Source organism: Mustela nivalis (genome assembly GCF_964662115.1).
Source record: "Mustela nivalis genome assembly, chromosome: 17".
NCBI lineage: Eukaryota > Metazoa > Chordata > Mammalia > Carnivora > Mustelidae > Mustela > Mustela nivalis.
In genome coordinates this window covers 59,120,870-59,141,344 of record NC_139036.1, presented here as the reverse complement: position 1 = coordinate 59,141,344, position 20,475 = coordinate 59,120,870, and the positions used below count along the sequence as shown (strand labels likewise).

General features: G+C 58.6%; 1 protein-coding gene across 8 annotated transcripts in view; it reads left to right on the top strand.

Moving 5' to 3' along the window:
* Nucleotides 1-16,083, top strand: part of CYTH1 (cytohesin 1) — a 75,965-nt gene extending 59,882 nt beyond the window's left edge. For 2 of the 8 annotated variants that reach the window (XR_014304500.1, XR_014304503.1), the window contains exons 7-14: nucleotides 736-848; nucleotides 1,772-1,920; nucleotides 2,530-2,645; nucleotides 7,716-7,792; nucleotides 10,638-10,709; nucleotides 11,304-11,458; nucleotides 14,296-14,405; nucleotides 14,654-16,083. Coding sequence is in view for 4 of the 8 variants with exons in the window: in XM_082705502.1 (XP_082561628.1) it covers nucleotides 736-848; nucleotides 1,772-1,920; nucleotides 2,530-2,642; nucleotides 7,714-7,792; nucleotides 10,638-10,709; nucleotides 11,304-11,458; nucleotides 14,296-14,374 (760 nt within the window). In the remaining 4 variants the exon portion in view is untranslated. Of the gene's footprint in view, nucleotides 1-735; nucleotides 849-1,771; nucleotides 1,921-2,529; nucleotides 2,646-7,713; nucleotides 7,793-10,637; nucleotides 10,710-11,303; nucleotides 11,459-14,295 lie in introns of all 8 variants that reach the window. The other 6 variants (XR_014304501.1, XR_014304502.1, XM_082705504.1 and 3 more) reach the window with 4 other exon arrangements.
* Nucleotides 16,084-20,475: the final 4,392 nt, after the last annotated feature.

The window sequence follows — 20,475 nt, the reverse complement described above, 5'->3', positions numbered from 1 at the left end:
TTCACTTTGTCTTAGAGTGAATTCTCATTTTTTATTGTCTTTTTTTAAAAGATTTATTTGAGAGAGTGCACGCAGGTGTACACACACACACGTGCAAAGGCTGGGGAATGTTGAGGGAAAGGGGTTGAGAACCCCAAGCAGACTCCAGGCTGGGTGTGCAGCCCTAGGTGGGCTCCAGCTTATGAGCCAAAACCAGGATGCCAACTGAACCCTCCGGGTGCCCACATTTTTTTTACAAAATCTTCGGAGACACCGCCCTTCGGTGCCCTCGCTGCCAGGGGTGTTCTGTGTTGCTCTTTGGATCGGTGAGAGTGATGCGCGGTGAGACCTGTTGGTCTCGGGTCTGTCTGGGACTTAAGGGGGTCAGCTGTGAAAGTGCTGATAGGAAATCTCTTTCCACTGCCTCATCTTCTGTTCTGGAGACGGGCACTCATCAGCCTGAGGGTTATTTCTATCTCAGTCTTGTGTGTTGGTCTGAGGAGGAGAACCATTCTCTTATATAGGAAACCTTAATTTTTCACATTTTCTTCAGTACTGTACCTTTAACTAAGAGAGCCGCGGTGTAGAACTGTAAGCTCACACCTGCTCAGAGCTGCGGGAGCAGAAGCCCCGGCCCAGTGGGTCCCCTGTCACCCCTTTGTACTAAAACCCATGGGAAATGCCGCCCGCGTTCCCGGAGAAGGGAGCGGCGTCCCCGAGGCCCCGCCCAGCGACACGCCTGTCCTTCCCACTCAGGCAGTTCCTGTGGAGCTTCCGGCTACCGGGAGAGGCTCAGAAGATCGACCGGATGATGGAGGCGCTCGCGCAGCGCTACTGCCAGTGCAACCACGGCGTGTTCCAGTCCACAGGTAGGGTGGCCGCAGGTCCCGCCGATGGCCGGCGTTTCTTACGGGCGTCTTTCCTGGTACTCGGTAGTTTCCGAAACAACAGGACCTGGGTTCATGCCGAGAACATGGATTTAAACGGTAGCTGGCATCGCGAAGAGTCGGAAGTGATCCAGAAGGCCAGGGAGTAGGAGCGCGGGGTGGGAATGGACGATGTAGTAGCTGAGAGGCAGGCCGTGTGCACCTATTAAAAATCGTGTTCTGCATCTCTGTGGCCCGCTTACTTTGTAACTGCAAGTTTGATAAGTAGAGCGTCGAAGTGCGGGGACACTAACCGGCCGTGACCGGTGGGGAGTGCGTCTGTGGGGCTGGGCGCGCGGGGTGGCGTGTAATGTCCTCAAGCGAGCGTGCGCTGAAGCGCCGGCGCTCCGCGGGTCTGCCGTCCTTCAGTTTCATGTCGGAATTAAAAACATAGAAAGTACGCGTTTGAAACGGGGCTTTATTGACCTGGGGAAATGCTAATAGGAGCGGCAGGAAAGCAGGACTCAAAGCTCTGTCTCTGTTTGATTCCAGTTCTGTTAAAAGGGCGCATCTGTGAGCTCCATTTGTGATGCGCTGCACCGGCTGTTCGTGTAATAAAAGCAAAATAAGTTGTTGCCGGGCAGTGGCGTCATAGATATTTTGTATTTTCTTTGTTATACATCGTGTTGTTTTTCAGATTGCGGTGAGGCAATCTGAAAAATGCCCTGTTTTCAGTCTTGGATGCTTGATGCACTTCTCGGTGCCTGGCTGTTTTCCGTTCGCGGCGTATAATTTCAGTTAGCCGGCGGCCAGGCGTGCGCGGTCGTCTCCTCCTCCTGACAGCGTGGCCGTTAGTCTTGATTGCGTTGGACATTTGTGATCCTTCTGGGGGGTGTTTCTGATCCTCTTGCTGCTTTTCTCTTTAGATACTTGTTACGTCCTCTCGTTTGCCATCATCATGTTGAACACCAGCCTGCACAACCCCAACGTCAAAGATAAGCCCACCGTGGAGAGGTTCATCGCCATGAATCGCGGCATCAACGATGGCGGAGACCTGCCCGAGGAGCTGCTCCGGGTGAGCACACTCGAAGCCCGGAGACGGTGGACTTGGGACCCCTGTGCTCCACCGGGGGTCTGCTCATAGAACTCGTTTAACTGCGTGAATGCCGGCACAAAATGGGTCATGAGACCCAGCCAGGGAATCGGGAGGGGAAGTGGTTTAGAAGTTTGAAATTGAAAGTGCGAGTGCAAGTTAGGCTGCTTTCTTTTTTTTTCTTTTTTTTTTAAAGATTTTATTTATTTACTTGAGAGAGAGACAGTGAGAGAGAGCATGAGCGAGGAGAAGGTCAGAGAGCGAAGCAGACTCCCCATGAGCTGGGAGCCTGATGTGGGACTCGATCCCGGGACTCCGGGATCATGACCTGAAGTCGAAGGCAGAAGGCAGTCGTCCAACCAACTGAGCCACCCAGGCGTCCTGGCTGCTTTCTTTCTTAATTATCCATCAGGCACGTTAGTTCTGCCTTCAGGCAAGCGGCCTGAAGGCAGAGCTCGCCATGTTCTTCTGCTCGCAGTGCCCGACAAAGGCACGCACATCACCCACGCCCAGTGAATGAACAAGAGGAGGGGGAGGGCGCGCAGAGATGTTTGTAGAACCAGAGACATGCAGTGTCCTCTTTTACCCCAGAATCTGTATGAGAGCATAAAAAACGAGCCTTTTAAAATCCCAGAGGATGATGGGAATGACCTCACTCACACGTTCTTCAACCCAGACCGGGAAGGCTGGCTATTGAAACTCGGTGAGTAGCGCGCTCTGGGTTGGGGCTCCCGGCACAGAAACGGAGAGAAAGGGTGTGTGCGTGCTCGTGCACGTGCACGTGCTGCAAGGAGGTGGGGGGAGGTTGCAGGAGGCGCTGCAGCCAGACGGTGGTGTGAACTCCTGGGATTCTAACGAGACTTGCCTCCGGAAAGGAGCATGCGGGCAGCGCCCCTGTGGGACGTAGGGCTACTGCTGGGCGCGGACTCCCCCTGCACAGATGTGCTCCTGCAGGTTTGCACGCCACGTGTTTACCCTGGAATTGATTGGCCGGGTTTTGTGTCAAGCCAATCCCTGGAGAACCTGGTCCTTTTCCTTTCTCTGCCCTCTTGGTCCCCGGGAGGGTGGCCGGCCGTGTCCATCTCTCTACTTCCCATCACACAGGCTCGTAGCTGGCGCTCCCGCCTCCCCCCCACCCCAGCGCGTCATCACCACCTCTGCATCCGGCTCCCCCCGGGCAGCGTGCATGGCAAAACCCAGCCCCTGGCTGCACCGCGACCCACAGCGCTCTCACTCGTCCCCGGGCAGCGGTCCCCCACCCCCCAAAACCTCCCTGCCAACTCAGATCAGCCACTTCCACGATTCTGCTCATTTAGAAAAATTTTTAAAAAGTGTTCCTCTTCCCTTGGCCAAAAGTGAGCTTACTCACTTAGACTTGCCGTCATGCCTAGAGGTAAGAGAGTGACCGAAAGGAAAAGTAGGGTTTTCATGACGTTTGTGCCCACATGTGGTTATTTCAGTAATTGTTCCAGAGCACAGGGAGAGCCCCGGCCATCATCGGCACTTTTTTTTGGCCCTGAGAGGATACTGTCCTCTGTTTTCTTTGGCCTTGGCCTTTTGATGCATGGGTTCCCTCATCACCCGGGGTGCTCGTGGGGATGACTGCCTGCTACCGGTTCAGCCTCCAGCCCTGGGGCAGTTAGAAGTCACTTCTCTCTTGGCAATGACTGACCCTTCTGGGAAGTGCTGAAATGGAGTCTTTTTAAATAAGTTCAGGTAGCAGTAGGATGTATGTCCTTTAAAAAGTGTATCCCAAGTCCTCGTGTTTCCCTATAAGGACTCCTTCATAAATTCTCCTTAAAGCACCACTTCCCAGTTGGAGGTTTGACTCCCCTCTTGAGTTGGTCAACATTTCTCAGGTCTTTAAGCCAATAGAATCCTTGAAAACAGTTGCTAAGCTCAGAGACAGCCATCTTGCCCTGCACCTTTCCTGCCAAGTGGATGGAGCTAAAAGGAAAACTAGAAATTTAAAAAGTACGTCCAAGCTTGGACTTACTTCCCTCCAGTGAAGTTTGTTCAAATGCTAATGCTGAGTGTTAGCTTTGACAGCCCAGATGCTAAAATTAGACCAGTGCAGAGATGATCTTGGCTCTTGTGCCAGGATGACATGTAAATTCATGAGGCATCCCATATTTTTAAAAGGAAGAAAAATTAACAAAATGTGGGACTTGCTTTTAGGTCATTGCATTGCCTTTTCTAAAGTTCCCCTAAACCCCGAACTCGTTCTGCCGTGTTTTCATCGTAGCCACTTAGGATCACCCCTGTGTACCCACGTGCTGCAGAAGGCAGGCTTCCGGCCATCTGCAGCTGTGTGTGTGTGTCCGTGTAAGAGTGTGTATTCTTGTGTGCACACATATGTACGTATGCATTCATGGGAATATGTGTGTGCATTCCTACACACACCTTAAAAAGTGACAGCCATCTGCAGGAAGACATGAAATTCCCCCCGGTTTTCCTCCCTTAGCTCTGGATTCTGAATAGACTAATAAACCTTAGCTTTGTGAGCACGGCTCTGCAGCATCTTTGGGGCCAGGCTTCCGAGAGTGCTGCAGAGCCCGCCCTCCCTGGGCGGCGTGTGGCAGATGAAACAGGCTTCCCCACTCACGTGCCAGCAGTGGCGTTCGCCTGCTTAGTGACTTTGTTTGGCTCCCCCGGGGTAGAGGGGAATGACTAATACATTGCACTTTAAGATTAAGGAGTTTGGTTTAATTTCTTTGTTTTAATTTTCTTTTCTCCCTCATTTGTATGTTTCCATGATTTTGGCTCTCCTTTTCCTTGCCCCAAACTCCAGGAGGTATGTAACCCCCCAGCCTGCTCGCTCGCTCTGCCAAGGCCACTGTACTTGCTACAGCGTTTCCTTATTTTGTTATTTTTGGTTATTTTGTTTTTTAATTGCTGGTGGTAGTGTTACTGCTGCTTCTAACTTACTGTACAGTCCCTAGGGAACTGGCCAGGATCAGGGGTTCATGGTTTCCCTTTTAGGACTAGGGCAGAGTGCATCAGACAGCTGGGCACCAGGCCGCGGAGTAATTTAAACTTACTGAATGCGGTAGTGCAAGAAAACATACTAAGTGGGTTTCTAAAAGCAGAGAAGTATTCACTGAATTTTCTCTTGGAAACGTTGGCCAGGCATATTCTATATGTGTCGCGTTCAAATTGACCACATCTGTGAATTACAGTGATTTCTGAAGAGGAGGAAGAGAGGGAAGGTTTGGCTTTCCGGCACCACGTGCTTCTCATAGGCCCTGATCAGAAAGCACGCCAGAACAGGAAGTAAAGGAGACAGCTTGGGACATTTGCCTTTGCATGGGACAGGGAAGTGGCATCTCCTAAACTCAAAGGATGCCAAGTTTGGTGGGGGGGAAGATAAACACCAAAAGCCCACCCCAGAAGTCCTAGGTGTTAGGGAGGGTGTTGCAACCTGAGCTCCGTATTTCACGTTCCGTTGTGTTTTTCTCCCTCCTCTCTTCCAGTGAGTATTGTTAAAACCCCAAAATTGGCCTCTTAGTTACGTTGTTGGTCTCTCCTCTCCATTCGCTGGGTTGGGCTTATGTTCCTGGAGGACGAGCCCCTCAGGCGTGTGCTCCAGCACTACCTGCCCGGAGAGCCGCACGCAGAGAGATCTGTCCTTAGCACATTTGGGGACTCGTCAGCGCTAGGGAAGCCAACGCCTGGCCTTCGCCTCGGGGGTGGGAGAGGTCCTGTGAGTTCCACAGGGACTGTCCTAGGTGCGCGCATTGGTCTGTCTGCTTGTTTCATGTCTGTTTCCTTCAACATGGAAATGCTCCCCTGGGCCACTGTGATGCCTCTCACAGCAGAGGTCTCTGTAACGCAGCCGATTGCCAGGGGACATCATCCAGCTTTTGTAATCAGGGAGGGGATCTTTCCAGCTTTGCTTTTCCTCCTAGATTTCCTTCCACCTTCCTCTTTGTCACATCTGACCCCCCCCCTCCACGACCTCCTAAGCCCCGAGGGCCCCCGGGTGGTCCTGTGGGGGGAGTGCATGGGAGTCAGCATGGGTTGAGGTGTCCAGTGTTCGGAGCCCTGCGTGGGGATGAAGGTCTGAGAGGTAGAAGAGCTGATTTCTCAGGCTCTGGGGTGGGGGCGGGGTGTTCCTTTTTATACCATTTCGGTTCCCGTTCTAAGTAGATTCCTTGTCGTCTTTTTCTTCCTCGTCTGTTTTGGTCCTGCCCAGCCTTTCCCATTTTCCACACGCATGTCATATTTCCATCTGTGGTTTCTTCCTGAATTCATGCCCTAGGGCCTTAGGGACCAGAGGCACATGCTCTCATCAACTGGCAGATCGCTGCTGGTGGGAGGGCCGGCGGCCCCCGCACCGGACCCCGGCAGGTGGGCAGTCGTGCGGGCCAGCGGCAAAGGCCTCCGTACCCTGGGTCTGTGCAGTTCACGATCGATCACGTAACCTCCCCGACACTTCGGGCCCCACACAGAGCCAAGAAACGGACTGAGAAGTCCAGCAGGCTTTCTGCTCGATGCCAGGACCAGGGCTGGGTGCACCTCTCTGTGGTGTTCTGTGCAGCGCTCCAGCCGTCATGTCCCGTTAGGAGACCCGTTACGTGGCAGCACGCCCCTGCTCTCAGCTCAGCTGCCTGTGCTGAGGGACGGGAGACAAAGCAGGACTAAGGTCATACCAGCTCCGCAGCCCGTGGGCCTGTCTCTGCGAAGATCGGAGAAGTGATGTTCTCTGGAGGTTAAGTCTTAGCAAGAAGAGCATAGTCTGTCAAGGCAGTAAGAAGTGCGCACAGTGGCGTGCGTGTCGTAACACAGGAAGGCCTTTGCATGACTTCTGTGTGGTTCACATTCAGAAAGCTGCCCCTTGCCCCGACATAAGCAGACCAAGACGAGGTCTGGCTCATGGCCGCAAGGGGAGCGGGAGGCCGCTTCACTGAAACAGCCGCCACCGAGCCTCCCTCCCCAGTGTGAGCATAGCTTCTCGGCCCCAGCCCTGCTGTTTCACGGAGACGTTAGGGAGGACGGAGAGGCCCTTTGGGGCTCACGGCCCCACTGTCCGTGCTCCCTTGGCCTGCGCGCCCCTCCCCTAGCTCAGTGGTCAGCGCTTCAGGTGAGAAGTTCGGGCTCAGAAAGGCTCCCGAGCACTTCTCCCACTCGCTGGTGGGTTCCTCCCCGATCCGGGAACTCCGCCTTGTCTCCTCCAGGACTCTGGGGAGATGTCATTTGTAGGACACTGGCCCGGGGCCTGAAAGCCATACAGAAGTGCACTATAATCAGCAAGGTAGGGTAGAGGGTGAAACCCCAGGAGTTTGGGTTCCACATTCCAGGAAAACTCTAGATTTGATTGTGAAGGGGTTAATAAATCTAACGAACCCTGGGCTGGGTGCCCTCACAGTGTAGCTGGGACCGGAGCTGACCCCTCCCCTCTCCGTCCTCCGTGGGCCCATTTCCACCCCTCGACGCTCCCGCTGGCGCCGCTCCAGCCTGGTCAGACGCGCCCCGCGTGTCCTCCTCACCCGGGGCCCTCCCCTACGCCATGCCCTCATCCCACTCTCCTCAGCTCACCTCCAGACGCCACCCGACTTGCTTGCTCTGCCTGTTCCCACAGACTTTCACTCTGTGAAAGGTGCTTCTGTTTTGGCTCTGTGTCTTGTTACTGATGTAAATCTTGCCATGGTCTCCGTGTCCTCTGGGTGCCCTGCCCCTCGCTTCCTGTTCCCTCGTGCTCTCCGGGGGCTCTGTGTTACGGAGCCTGTGCGGGCCCGTTGGCTCCCGTCCGACGTGCATCTCTGTTTGCTCTGCAGGTGGCAGGGTCAAGACTTGGAAACGACGCTGGTTTATTCTGACCGACAACTGCCTTTACTACTTCGAATACACGACGGTGAGCATCTGCTGGTCCACTGCGGACTGGGGTGGGTCAGGCCTCCGAGTTACACGACTCCAGTCAGGTGTGGTTAGGGGAGGCCCTGGGGAGGGCTGGCAGGAGACCTGAGGTAAAGAGAAAGAGCTGGGACAGCCCCCGAGTCGGGGGCCGTGAGGATGGTGGGGACAACCTCTAGCTCGACCGGCACAGGAGAAGGCGGCGGCCCTGCATCGCGCGCGGCATTCAGATGGGGCTGAGAGCCGGGCTGGAAACCGGGAACGTGGTCAGGTGCCAAGAAGGAATCTGTCGCCCCTTGAAAGGGCGATGAAAGTCACCGCGTGGAGAATTCAGGTTTTCCAGATTCGGGAGACGCGGCCCAGGAGGGAAAGATGTAATAGCGGAGGAGGAAGTGAAGTGAAGCCGGAGAAGTCAGGATTACCTGGAGTCTGGTTGCTTCGTCCGTGGAAGGTCTGTGGGCTTTCAGAGGGGACGCAGTCGTGATGCAGATAGATACGTGTGAGTCTGTTTCGTAGTAAGACATGGTGAGAGTGAAACTGAGAAAATACGACGGTCGTCAGCGCTGCCTCTGGTGCAGCACCCAGCATGCCTGGCCGGCTGGGCTCACACTGGCCACCCCGCTGTCCCTCGATCCCTCTCACGTGTCCGTCCTGCTCGACTGCGTGGGGCTTGTGTCCTGACATAGGTCTTCACTGAGTAGAGGTCACGGATGCCGTGGGATCGTGGAGATTTGGAAGAGTCGTGTCTGACACGTGTAGAGCACGGACGGACTTGTGTGCTGAGTGGAAGCCCCGGATGCGAGTCTGGGAAGGAACCAGGACCCTGGCGCGCGCCCGAGTGAGGCGTGTCCCCCACGCCGACACTGTGCGAACAGAGCTTCTCGTGCTGGGAGTGGGGATTGGCCCGTGAGGGCGTCACCTGCCCTCAAGGGCTGCCTGTTGTGCCAGTCAGTGATTTTCTCACCTTTTCCCCCCGGAGCACATTCCTTTACTCCCCCACTTCTGCCCGGGCCGTAGTTTGTCTTTTTTCTCAAAGACCTGTGGATAGTGGCATCCTAGCCTCTTTGGGAATTTTTTTCACTATTCTTTGGAGTAAAACGGAACAAAACACTGGCGTCTACGCAGTGTGCCCTGAGTTCTGGAGCGGGCCCAGGGTGATGGTGAGAGTCCCGAATGCCGTGGTTCTTCACGGTGTGGACTGCGGGGGCATCGCCCGAGTCCCACGCCCCCTTCAGCAGCAGCCAGCGTTGTGTCAGGCCAGAGACAACAGAGGATGGGTCTCTGCAGACACAGGGGCCTCTGAGTTGAGACGGTGGCTGAGCTTCCACTCAGAACCTCCTGACACAGTGCGGGAAATCTGAGGTCAGGAAGTGGAGGGTGGCAGCTGGTGAAGGCAGAGTGACCTCCGCCTAGTGCAGCGCAGCGACTGAGAGCAGGGACAGAAGCCATAGCTTGGGGCCCTGAGCGGAGGGACCCTTCCCCACAGAGCCTTACCGCCTGTCTGTTGCCCTGAGTCCGGGAGACGCAAACGGAGTAGGATTTTCTCCCTCTTCCCATCGGCGAGCAGTAAAGCCTGCTGCTGGGTAGGAGCTGGTGAAACGGGTGCATGAGGAAGCAGGCTTCGGTCTCCACAGTGGCCGTGGGGCTCCGGACTGGGCACTCGGTGGGAGAGCCGTCCACAGGGAGCGCGCCCGCCAACAGCCCACCCACCCCCGCGTGGACGTCTGCGGTCCCAGCAGAGAGCCAGGGCGTAGCGAGTGTGTGAGATCGCCCTGGCCTCTGCTCCCTGCTCTCTCCCGAGACCCTGGAAGGGGCCAGACACAGCGTGATATGTAGACTGTGATGGACGGTTACGTAGTAAGTAAAAATTATAAGGAGTGAACAGGGGACCCAGGACTAAAATCACTGTCACACAGGGAAGGTTCGAGACCGTCACAGCTCGTATCTGGAAAAGACAAGTTTGCGGACAATTAGGGGAGAGGAAGCCGTTGTGTGGGTCAGAGAACAACGGTCCCAGTACTGCGTCCGGCACCTGCGCGTTCAGAGATGCCACTGATGACGGGGCTGTCCCCGAAAAGGAAGAGGGACCTGCGTCTGCGGATGGAGAGAGCACAGGGCCACGGGGACGTTTGTCGTAGGGAGCTCAGTGCCCAGGCTTAGCCCAGCTACGCCATGACATTGGAATGACCTTGGGCTGGCAGGTGGCGGGATGTCCCAGAGGGGACGTGTAAAGTGTGCCTGCAGCGACCTTCACTCACATGGGACACTCGGGGGCGGGGGAAGGCTGTGGGGGAGAGGGCCCGCCAAGGCTCTTCTGTTGCGGGCAGGAGTGGAGCTGTCAGGAAGGCAGTTTGTCGTTGAAGAGCCTCCTGTCTGGCGAGGGGGACAGCAGGGTGGGAGGTCGTGAGGTCACACACACCACCCTCCCGGGCGCTGCCGGCACGGAGCAGGGCATCCGGCCCGAGCCCGGGGCTTTCTGGGGTTGCCGGCCCCGGACCAGAGGCTGAAGAGATGCACACGGGATCCAGGCAGAGAGGCGAGGGGGTTTTCGGGGTGAGCGAGCCGGGCGTGCTCCCTGCTGGAGGGCCTCCCGCGGGCTCTTCCGGGACACGCGCTGAGTCTGCCCTGGGTGTCCTCCTTGCAGAGGCCCTGGTCACAGGGATCCGTGCACCCAGACGCTCCCTGGCCCTCTTCTGATTGTAGAACATGGGGTGTGGGCCCTGGCGCCGAGGTGTGGGCTCCGGGAGAAGAGCCGAAGGGCCTGGGTCACGTGTGGGTCAGGGCTGCGGTGGGCTGCGTGCCCCTGACGCGGCAGTGACGTCGCTCTGTCCGTAACTGTTCTCCAGGACAAGGAGCCCCGCGGGATCATCCCTTTGGAGAATCTGAGTATCCGGGAGGTGGAGGACTCCAAAAAGCCAGTAAGTGTCTGGGGCGCGGGAGAGGACAGAGCGAGTGGGGCCGCCGCTCTTTGAAAAAGACGGAAATTGCCCAGATTTACTTGAAACTGGAAGTAGGGTCATCCCTCTAATTTGGTCTGACTTTAAAATTATCGTTAGGGTTCAAGCCAGAGATGAGGCTGTACGTGACCTCTTTGTTCTGTCCACATGCTTCAGTGTCACGTGTGGACAGTCCCGCGGGGGTGCAACTGTCCCTCCTTACAAGGCCGCAGCAGGCACTCCGGCTGGGCCGCTCGTGTTAGGACCTCCGGGCGCCTTGCAGATGCCTCCCGTTTGTTTGGGGTGCGCCAGGGCCGCAGGGTGGGCTCTAGAAAGTGTGCGTGTTCTCGGTGTGTTGGGAGTGGAGCGGACGGACACGAGGCTGGTGTGTTTGCTGAGGAGGCTGGTGACCCACCACCTCGTGCTCCGCTGTCCCGCAAGGCTCTCCCAGGAAACGTGTGCCCAGGCTCTATAGAGGGCAGAGCGGGAGCCCTCGGCAGGGAGAAGCGCGTTTTGTTCTTGGTCAGCGGCTGCCTCGGATCTCTGACCCCCCGTCCTCTCTCTTGTGATTCTCAGAACTGCTTTGAGCTTTACATCCCCGACAATAAAGACCAAGTGATCAAGGCCTGCAAGACGGAGGCCGACGGGCGGGTGGTGGAGGGGAACCACACCGTGTACCGCATCTCGGCCCCGACGCCGGAGGAGAAGGAGGAGTGGATCAAGTGCATCAAGTAGGTGACCTGCAGGCGGGCGGGCGTCCCCCGAGCGGCGTGGCCGGCTCGCACGCGTACCGCTCGGCCGCTGCCGGCTCGCATGCGTACCACTCCGGCCGCTGCGTGCACCCCCGCCCTGCTCCGGGCCCGCGAGGGAGAGCCTCGGGGCAGAGTGTGGCCGGACTTCCAGACTGCTTTCCAGCAGACCCTACACGTGTGGCCGTGGCAGCACGTCTGCGAGCGCGCCTCGGGTCCGGGCTTCCGGCAGTGGCCCTCGTGGGTCTCTCCTAGGCAGCGGAGCCGTCTGTTCACCGGGCGGTCCGCGTCTCAGGAGGCAGGTCTCACGGCCAGGACAGCAGCTCCATGGAGACAGCAGTCCTAATGTTTCATCATTTCCAGGGAGTCTTGTCCCACTGACAGATGAAGAAGCTGCCCGGAGTCCCATGGCCACGCTCTGGGGTCATGGAATAGACCCCCCCACCCCTGACCGCTGTCTGTGCGGAGGCTGAGGGTCTCTCCTGCGGGGAGGAGGGTTCTTAGGCTTCCTCGGGTGTAGACGGAGCCGCGACACGCGGGGCTCAGCTGAGCTGCACAGCGTGAGGGTGATGACGCTCTACAGCTGTCCTCTCCCTCCCTGGGACTTCCACGAAGTCTGTCCACGTGGCTCTCGCACCCCGAGGGAATGGTGTAGCTGCTTGTCTTGGTGGCAGTTTGTTCTGAGAGTGTGTGACTTCCCCAGAGGCCAGGAGGCCACCCCGACTGGGTGACCAAGGCCCTGCGGACTCCCCACTCCCCGGGATGGTCATGCTCCTGCCGTGGCCACAGCCTGTTCCTAAGGGGGAGCACTCAAGTTTGGGGTGTGTTTTGGTATCGCTGCTGAAGCCACTGCAGGGTCTGGCCAGGGTTAAACAGCAGGCGAGGGACTGAAGAAGGACCCGTGGGGGCTCCTGGCTGTCTCCTTGGAAGTCCTGGCCTGAAGAGAGGGGCCGGGGTCAGGCTACCCAGTGCTGAGTTCCCTCTGATGCAGGCACCTGCCCGGCCTCCTGCCAGACCCCGGGCCTCCCCGGAGACGGGCACTCCTCCTGCCCCTTCGGTGGGATGGGGATAACTGCTGGGACGTTTGGGGGTGACGCAGGGTCATGGGGTGACCCCGGCAGCTCCCCTCCTCGATGTGAGCTCTCTGACCCTCACTCATAGACGAGGCAGCCCAGTGTCCCGGAGTCAGTACCAGCGATGAGACTGCAGAGCCTGTTGCGCGTGACGGGCCGTGGGCGATGTGTGGACACACTGACTCACTCTGTTGCGCATGGAAACCGGTACCACGTCACGTGGTAACTAATGAATTTAATTGAAAACTTTAGGGCCGTGACCCGAGGTCTGGGCAGAGGAGTGGCCATGCCCGGGGCGTTCAGCCGGCGAGTGACCCTCCGTCACGGGTCCTGCACTCCGTTTTTACGGTGCATTTTTTTAAGAACACTTAACTCTTGTGTCCTTGTCAAGTGTATCTTCAGCGTATGGCTCGAAGGAAGGGATGTAAGTTCTCGGGTCGGGTGACCAGCTGCTGTCGCAGTAGCTGGCCAGGCGGTGTGAGGCACCCGTGTGTGCCGGTTACTGTCTGGGCCCCGCCGGGTCTCCCCGCGGTGGCACGGGGCGGTGACAGCCGCCCCTGCGCGCTGTTTTGCGGTGTGTCTGCGGCTGTGTGTTCCGTCCGTCACAGGGTCTTACTCCTGCAGCCAGAGCCACTGAGCGACCTGGAGAGTCGCGTTTGGGATTGTCTTGTCTTTAGTGCAGGTGCGCGCTGTCCCCTGGGGCTGGCTCAGTCCTGCCGGGGCCCGGGGCGGGATTCGCACTCGGTGTTCCTGCGCTCTGGGGACCAGCGCCTCGCCCGTCAGCGTGGCCCGCGAAGCATGGTGGTCCCCGTTTCACAGATGAGGCGCTGAGGTGCAGCAGGGCGGGTGACCCGTCCGGAGCAATGGAGGCGGCACCAGTCTTCAGCCTGAGCCTCACGACCCAGCAAGACGCACCCCTGACCGCCGTGTGGCAAGCGGCGCCTCCGTGTCCTTGGCTCTCAACACTGAAACTGAGGCCTTTGAGGCAAGGTCCCTGGGACGCGTGCCAGGGACTGTCGGTTCTAGCTGCCCCGGGGGAGCTGTGGAGACCCTCGTTGGGGACACGTCACCCCTGGTGATAGGCCACCGTCTGTTTGCCAAGCCTGTCATTTACCTGGTGAGGCGCGGAGCCCGTGGTCAGTGGGGCTCACGGCACCACGTGCTGGACGGTTGGGAAGGACAGGTGTGCGGGGGTGGCCCTGCTGTCATTGTCATGTGCTGGAGTAGTGACAGGGCACATGGAGGCTCCCTCCCTGCCAGGCTGTGGCCGCGAGCAGGCTTGGCCAGCCGCACCCTGAGGCCCCGTGACCGTGTGGATGGACACGTGTGGTCTTAGTTATCAGGCTGGTGCACCTGGGACTCAGAAGTTGCTTGGCTCCGACCGTGGCAGCCATCAGAGTGGCACGTGTCAGGCCGCCGTGGGCCACGATTGTGTGGCGTTTGCTGTCGTGGTGGACTGAGGTCACACACTGTCTCAGGCTGGCATCTGGTAAGAGCGTGTAGTACCATGTTCTGAAGCCCAGTTAGGTAGAAGTGGGCAGCGAACAGCCCAGAATGACCTTGTTGCCCGTACCGTGGGTCTCAGAGCTTGTCCCGGAAGTCGTGTACGGACATGGTGAAGGTTGATGCCACTGATGTGGCCTTGGCAGTCAGGTGGCAGGGGACACAAGGGCCGCTGGCAAGCGCCTGTCCAGGGTGATGTCCTGGCTCTGTCCCTCAGTCTGTTTTCTCCCTCTGTGTGTCCAGGGCCGCCATCAGCAGGGACCCTTTCTACGAGATGCTGGCGGCGCGGAAGAAGAAGGTCTCCTCCACGAAGAGACACTGAGCCTGCCCAGCGAGCGGCGCCGGCGTGCGAGGTGTGAGAGGCCCCCACGGATGTGGGGGGCTGGGCTGCCGGACAGGGCTGTCCCCTGCTGGGCATCGCCCTGAGTTCCTAGAGACTGGCTTCAGCTTTGCCATTTGTTTTTAAGTGGGAGAAGGGGAGGAGTTTGCAGGGGGAGAGGTGTCTGACGCCTGTCAGGCGTGGGCTTGGGAGCCTTTCTCTCTCCAAAGAACGGGGCCCCTCTCGGCACGTCAGCCTCCTTGCAAGTCTCCCGCTCGGCAGGTGTGACGGCAGAGCTCGAAGCCAACTGTTTACCTCTCGGTCATTTCCCTGTGAAGCGGCCTTCCGCCCTGCGCCGTGAACACACGTCGGTGTATTCTGTGTTCGGAGAAGAGTGGTCCGGAAGAGAAGCCACGTACTATAAAGATATATTTTTGTTTTTTAAAGAGAGAAAAAGCTAAAGTAGAGCAGTCCAGAGGCGTTCTGCCTGGGCCGGGGTGGGAGCCCCCTGGTAGCCGCTGGCGGGAGCCGGCTTCTCGCAGCCGGGGGCCAAGGGCGGTGGACGCGGGTGAGGCCGGGCCCCGGGGGCCAGCGGTGGGGCTGGTGCTTCTCCGTCCCGGGGGCTGGGGGCGCTGAGCAGGGAGAATCGCTGGGCTTTCCCGTTTCTGCTCTTTCCGAGCTCCTTCTCGTGGGGCTTCAAAATGCCAAGTCAGCATTTTCCCTTGAGCTAAGTACCCAGTAACCAAAACTGTGAGGAAGGCGGTCCCCGAGGCCTGTCTCCTCCTCCTCCTCCCCCAGAGCTACGGTCCTCGTTTTAGAGGAAGGAGCAGGTCTTACCTGATCACCTTAGGTCTTCAGCTTTTTCTGCCTCAACTCTGGCCCCAACCTGGACTACTGTCTCCCATATGGGGGTGGGGGACTGGGGGGGGCTTCATCTGCCCGGCGGGGGCAGGCGGAGCGCGAGGGGGACAAGGCCTGGCTCGCGTCCTTCTTCCCCGACGGCCTAACTTACGGCGTGGAGGGGGCCACGAAACGCAGCGTCCTCCTGCCGTCCTCTCAGGGACTCTCGGGGCCGCTCCCGCCGCTCGTCAGGCCGGCGCCGGTGCAGGCCAGGCAGCGGCCGGCTCAGGCCATCCCAGTGCCACCGCGTCCCCCGGGACCGGGCGGCACACGCACCACCTCTCGGAGGAAGGCGGAGAGCTGCCGGTCTCCTCGGGCAGCGGGACCCCGGCTCCTCCGGCTCCGTTAGGGCAGGCGGGCCTCTCTGGACATGGCCTTTGTGAAAGGGCGTGATCGGGGGTGCTGGCGGGGGGACTCTCGGGGCCCCTCCTACAGGCCCTCCCTTCAGCGGCTGCAGGCGTGCTCGTGCCGGAGCTTGTAAGGGGACCGGAGGGTGTCCGGGCCTGCCTGCCCCGCCGCCGGCCGCGCCCCTGCACTGGTTCCCGCACAGCCCGAGGGGCACCAGATCAGTGTTAGTCTATTTACCTGACTGTAAATATCCGTGTATAGTTTCTCTCCTTTTAGATTATTTTGTATTTGTTTAAAAAAAGTTTTGTTAAAATATAAAATATAAAGAAATGACTGAAAATTGTTAACAGGGTTTTAAAAAAAATTATAATTATTATCGCAGTTGTTTTCGTTCCTCTGGTTTTTTTGCGTTGTAAACCGGCACCAAGGAGCCGCAGCAAATAAAGTCCGGATCTGCCCCCGCACCCCCGCACTCTGTGGCCTCTTTCCTCTGCGGCGGCCTGGGAGCAGGACGGTCCCGCTCGGCGGCTGGCGGCCCGGCCTGTCCTGTGGGCGCAGGGACGTCCGCGGGGAGCGGCTCTGTCTTCCTCTGAGGAGATGCAGGGAACAGCAGCTGCCTTGGGCCCGTGCGAGAGCAGCGGCAAACTCCGGCTGTGCTCGGAGATCCGGGAGGTGCCTTCCCCGGCGGGATTTCGGCACGTCCGTCTCCAGGGGAGCCCGCGGGGCGTCCGCGAGGAGTTGAGTGTGCGCGCCCTCGAAGGCAGGGCGCACGGCCCGGACACGGGGCGATGGACGAGGCCGGGCCCGGCCCTGAAGCAGCAGCGAGCTCCCATCCTCGTCGGCGTTGCCTCCTGCAGGCCTCCTTGATTGGGCAGGTGTCCGGAGCACGTAGCTTTCTGAAGTCTGCCCCGTGAACGGCATCTCCGAGAAACCAGCGTCCTTCACGTGCTGCGGGCCAGCGCGGCCCTTTCCCATCGATTCTGGACGCCGGCCCACAACCCAGCCCGCCCAACCCCAGCCTCACTGCGTTCCTGCAGAGCGCAAAGGGGCGGGCTGTCTCTGCCCGGCCGCCCCCCCCCACCCCTTGCCCCAGGACCCTCCCATCTGCCTGCTCCCTGCCATCCTGGCCCAGGCATCCCACCGCCAGGGAGCTTCTAGACCCTCACCCCGTGCTCCCTACCAGCACTCTGGGCACCCTACACTGATTTTCTCATCTGTTTGGAAAGGAATGCTCTGTTGTACAGCTTGCTGCATTTCCCAAAATCACACTGAATTTTAATTGCACAGGGGTCTGTCTCAGCCCAGGCCGAGTCCACGGGAGCCCTTCTCTGGGCTTGTGCCCCAGTGCAGGGAAGGCGGGGTGCTTGGTCCTACGCACACAGATCGAAGGTTCAGAGAGCTGAGTGAACTTAGAGCCCTGCCCCAGGACCCTGCTGGACAGGCTTCTCTGGCACTGGCTGGTCTTACCTGAGACTGTCCATCCCCTAGGCCTGTGTCTCCAAGGGCCACAGCCTCCAGGACAGCGCAAGACAGGACCCAACACCCTTCCAGTGCAGTGAAAACATCCCAATTCCATTGTCCAGTCCAGTCCTCCATGACCCGTCTGAAGTCACCAGGGCCGGAGTGTCCTGCTGGCCTTTCTCTGAAAAGCCGCCGGGACGCTTCGCTGGGTTTGCTTCTGCCAGTGGGATTCGGGGGAGGGTCTGACTGCCACTCTGGGAGCTGTTGGGTTTCACTCCTCATCTGGGCTGCCAGGAAGCCCAGAATCAGAGGCACAATGGCCTGTGACTCAGTCCTGCTCTGTACTTGCCCTGCTTCGTACTGATGTTTTTATTAGATTTCGTTGTTTAGAGCAGTTTGGGGATGACAGTGCCATCAAAGGGAAGGTACAGAGATTTCCCGTTTGCCTCCTGCCGCGATCTGCATGGCCTCCCCTCCCGTCGGCGTCCCGGTCGGAGGGTCCGTGTGACACAACTGCCGCGTCCACACAGACACAGCAGCACCCGGAGCCCGCGTCCACACAGACACAGCAGCACCCGGAGCCCGCGTCCACACAGACACAGCAGCACCCGGAGCCCGCGTCCACACAGACACAGCAGCACCCGGAGCCCGCGTCCACACTGACACAGCAGCACCCGGAGCCCGCGTCCACACTGACACAGCAGCACCCGGAGCCCGCATCCACACAGACACAGCAGCACCCGGAGTCCGCAGGGTGTGTCTGGTTCACCTGGCGCGTTTGCTCCAGGGCTCTAGACAGACACGATCACCTGTATGCGTCATTACGGTGTCCTGCCCCAAACATCCTGTGCCGCACCTGTCCCTCCCTCCCTCCCGGACTTCCTGCTGGCCCCTAGCTCTACCTCTCCCAGCACATCACGCAGCTGGAATCCTGTAGTCTGTGGCCTGTATGTTCCCTTTTAATCACACTTTGACCCTTTATCTTTTTAAAAAAAATTTTTGAGTGCGTAAAAGAGGACACAAGCACGGAGAGTGGGGGAGCCAGACGAGAGGGAGACAGAGGATCTCTCCGCGCTGGGCGCGGAGCCCAACATGGGACTGGGTCTTACAACCCCGAGAAGGTGACCTGAGTCGAAATCCAGAGTGAGATGCTTAACCGACTGAGCCACCCGGGCACCCCCTCCCTTATTCTATTATTACTATAATATAAATCTGGATTTATCAACTTGTTTTCCTTTTTTTGAAGAGAAAATTTATGAATAAAATAAGAACAAAAACTTCAAAAAACTGCCAAGGTCTTGGGTCCAGGTCTGAGCCTACTACACAGTAGCTTCTGTGTTTTTAGGAGTTGTGGGATCTTGGTGATTCTTCTTCCTCTTTTTTTTTTTTTTTAGTATTTTATTTATTTGACACAGAGACAGAGAGAGAACATAAGAAGGGGGAGCGGGTGAGGGAGAAGCGGGCTTCCCACAGAGCAGGGAGCCCGAAGCGGGGCTCCATCCTAGGACCCTGGGATCATGACTTGAGCCAAAGGCAGAGGCTTAACAACTGAGCCACCCAGGGGCCTCCGTGTGATTCTTCTTAAAGGAAAGTAGAACAGCGTACCATGGAGTAGATGGTACTGGTGGGGTCCCGGGCGATGTCCTGGGGAAAGATGTGGCATTTGGTGGTCTGCAGGAACAGGTCGGCCTCTCACAGGACCAGAGGGGCAGCCTGGGAACTTAGACCCGACCATCCAGCTCTTCCCGCTGTGGGTTCATCTTCCTGAAACGATCTGACAGGGCAGAGGAGTCCTTTTCCAAATTTCCCTGGGAGCAATTGTCTCAATGTCCAATCCTGTCCCGTCTGCCTTCCTAGATTTTGAAGGAAACCCCGGGGCTGCGGCCAGTACCCTCTGAAAACCACTCGGCACCTGCCAGAGAATGGCTTCTCTTGCGTGGACGATGGGGAGCTAGGATGACCGGTTCCCTAACTGCCGTGACAATGACGATGTGTTTTCACATCCGCAGACCAGGCAGTGTCGCAGGGCTGGCGACCCCGGGCTCTCCCGGGGAGCATGTCCTTTGGTTGCCTTGCTGTCGCGGGGCCAGGCCTCTGCCCCTGGGGCTGGTCCTGGGGCCGACCGCAGCCTCGGATGCAGGGCGCCCCCGTGCGGCTTCAGCCCTCACCTCACTGGCCGGCTGGCTGCAGGTGTGCTCGGAGCTGTACCCGGAACCCGCATGCCTCCTCCCAGCTTCCTGGTGTCTGCAGAGGGGCCGCTGGAAACAAAGCCGGCCTCTCTGTACCGAGGCCGCCCCGTGTCGACGGGGCCGCAGGAGGGCAGCCTTGCCGTCAGCAGACACACAGACCTGACAGCATCACGGACACATTCGGGGGTGCGGTGCCACCGGCGAGGACAGCGCCCCAGCTCCTGCAGGAGCACCTGACGCTCCATCATCCCTCGTTGCAGCCTGAGCTCGCCGGGCCTGGAGGCTTGACCTCACCTGCCTGCAGACTTGCTCATCTCGTCGTAGGAGAATCAGGCTGTGACCTTTCGCTCTCGGAGTGGGGTAGAGCTGCCTCTCCCTGCTGAGAGCACCGACCTGGACACATCAGCCCTCCCGCTGTCGTAACCCTCCTGTCTTCACTGGGGCAGAGGGAAACCACGTCTGGAAAAAGTCTGTGTGTCTGCACCACCCGAGAATCACCAGGAAAGCAGGTCTAATCATTTATGAGCCACAGGCCCCCCGCAAAGCTAACCCGAGCTACAGATGATCTCTGGAAAATTACACAGAAGCCCTGAGTGCCCGGTCCTGAGCCCCTGTGCAGGCTCCGGGGTGAGCAACCCCGTCTCTGCCGGCGGGTGACTCCCAGGGACTCTTCTGGGACGGAAACCAGGGAGCTCTGCGTTTCAGGCCAAGTCAAGTTTGCCGCTGCGTCTGGGTGTGGTCCCTGTGCAGTATTCGGCTGCTCGGACCAGTGTAGCAAAATCACAGACGGGGCGGCCGAAACCGCAGAAACCTCTTCCTCCCGGTCCTGAGGGCTGGGAAGTCCAGCGTCCGGGGAGGCCCTCCGGCTTCTCACCGTGTCCTCACAGGACAGGGGAGGCAGAGGGGCTGGAGGAAGCAAGCTCTCCGGGGCCTTCTGCCCGTTTCCCGGGAGAACCCCTCCCAGCCTGGTTGGCAGAGAGACGTTGGACATGACCTTGAGAGGAGGCATCGCCAAAGCGAGTCTCGACAAAAGTGTCAGAGACTAGCTGGGCCCGTGGCTGCTTCCGTCCGCGGGATTAACCTGCAGGGCTCTTCAGAGTTCCCAAGAGGGCAGTCCCTGTCCCCAGGCCATGGTTCGATGCCATGGCCTCCTGTCAGCCAAGCCCACCACACCCGGCGGGCTTTGCCCATCAACAGCTGCTAAGA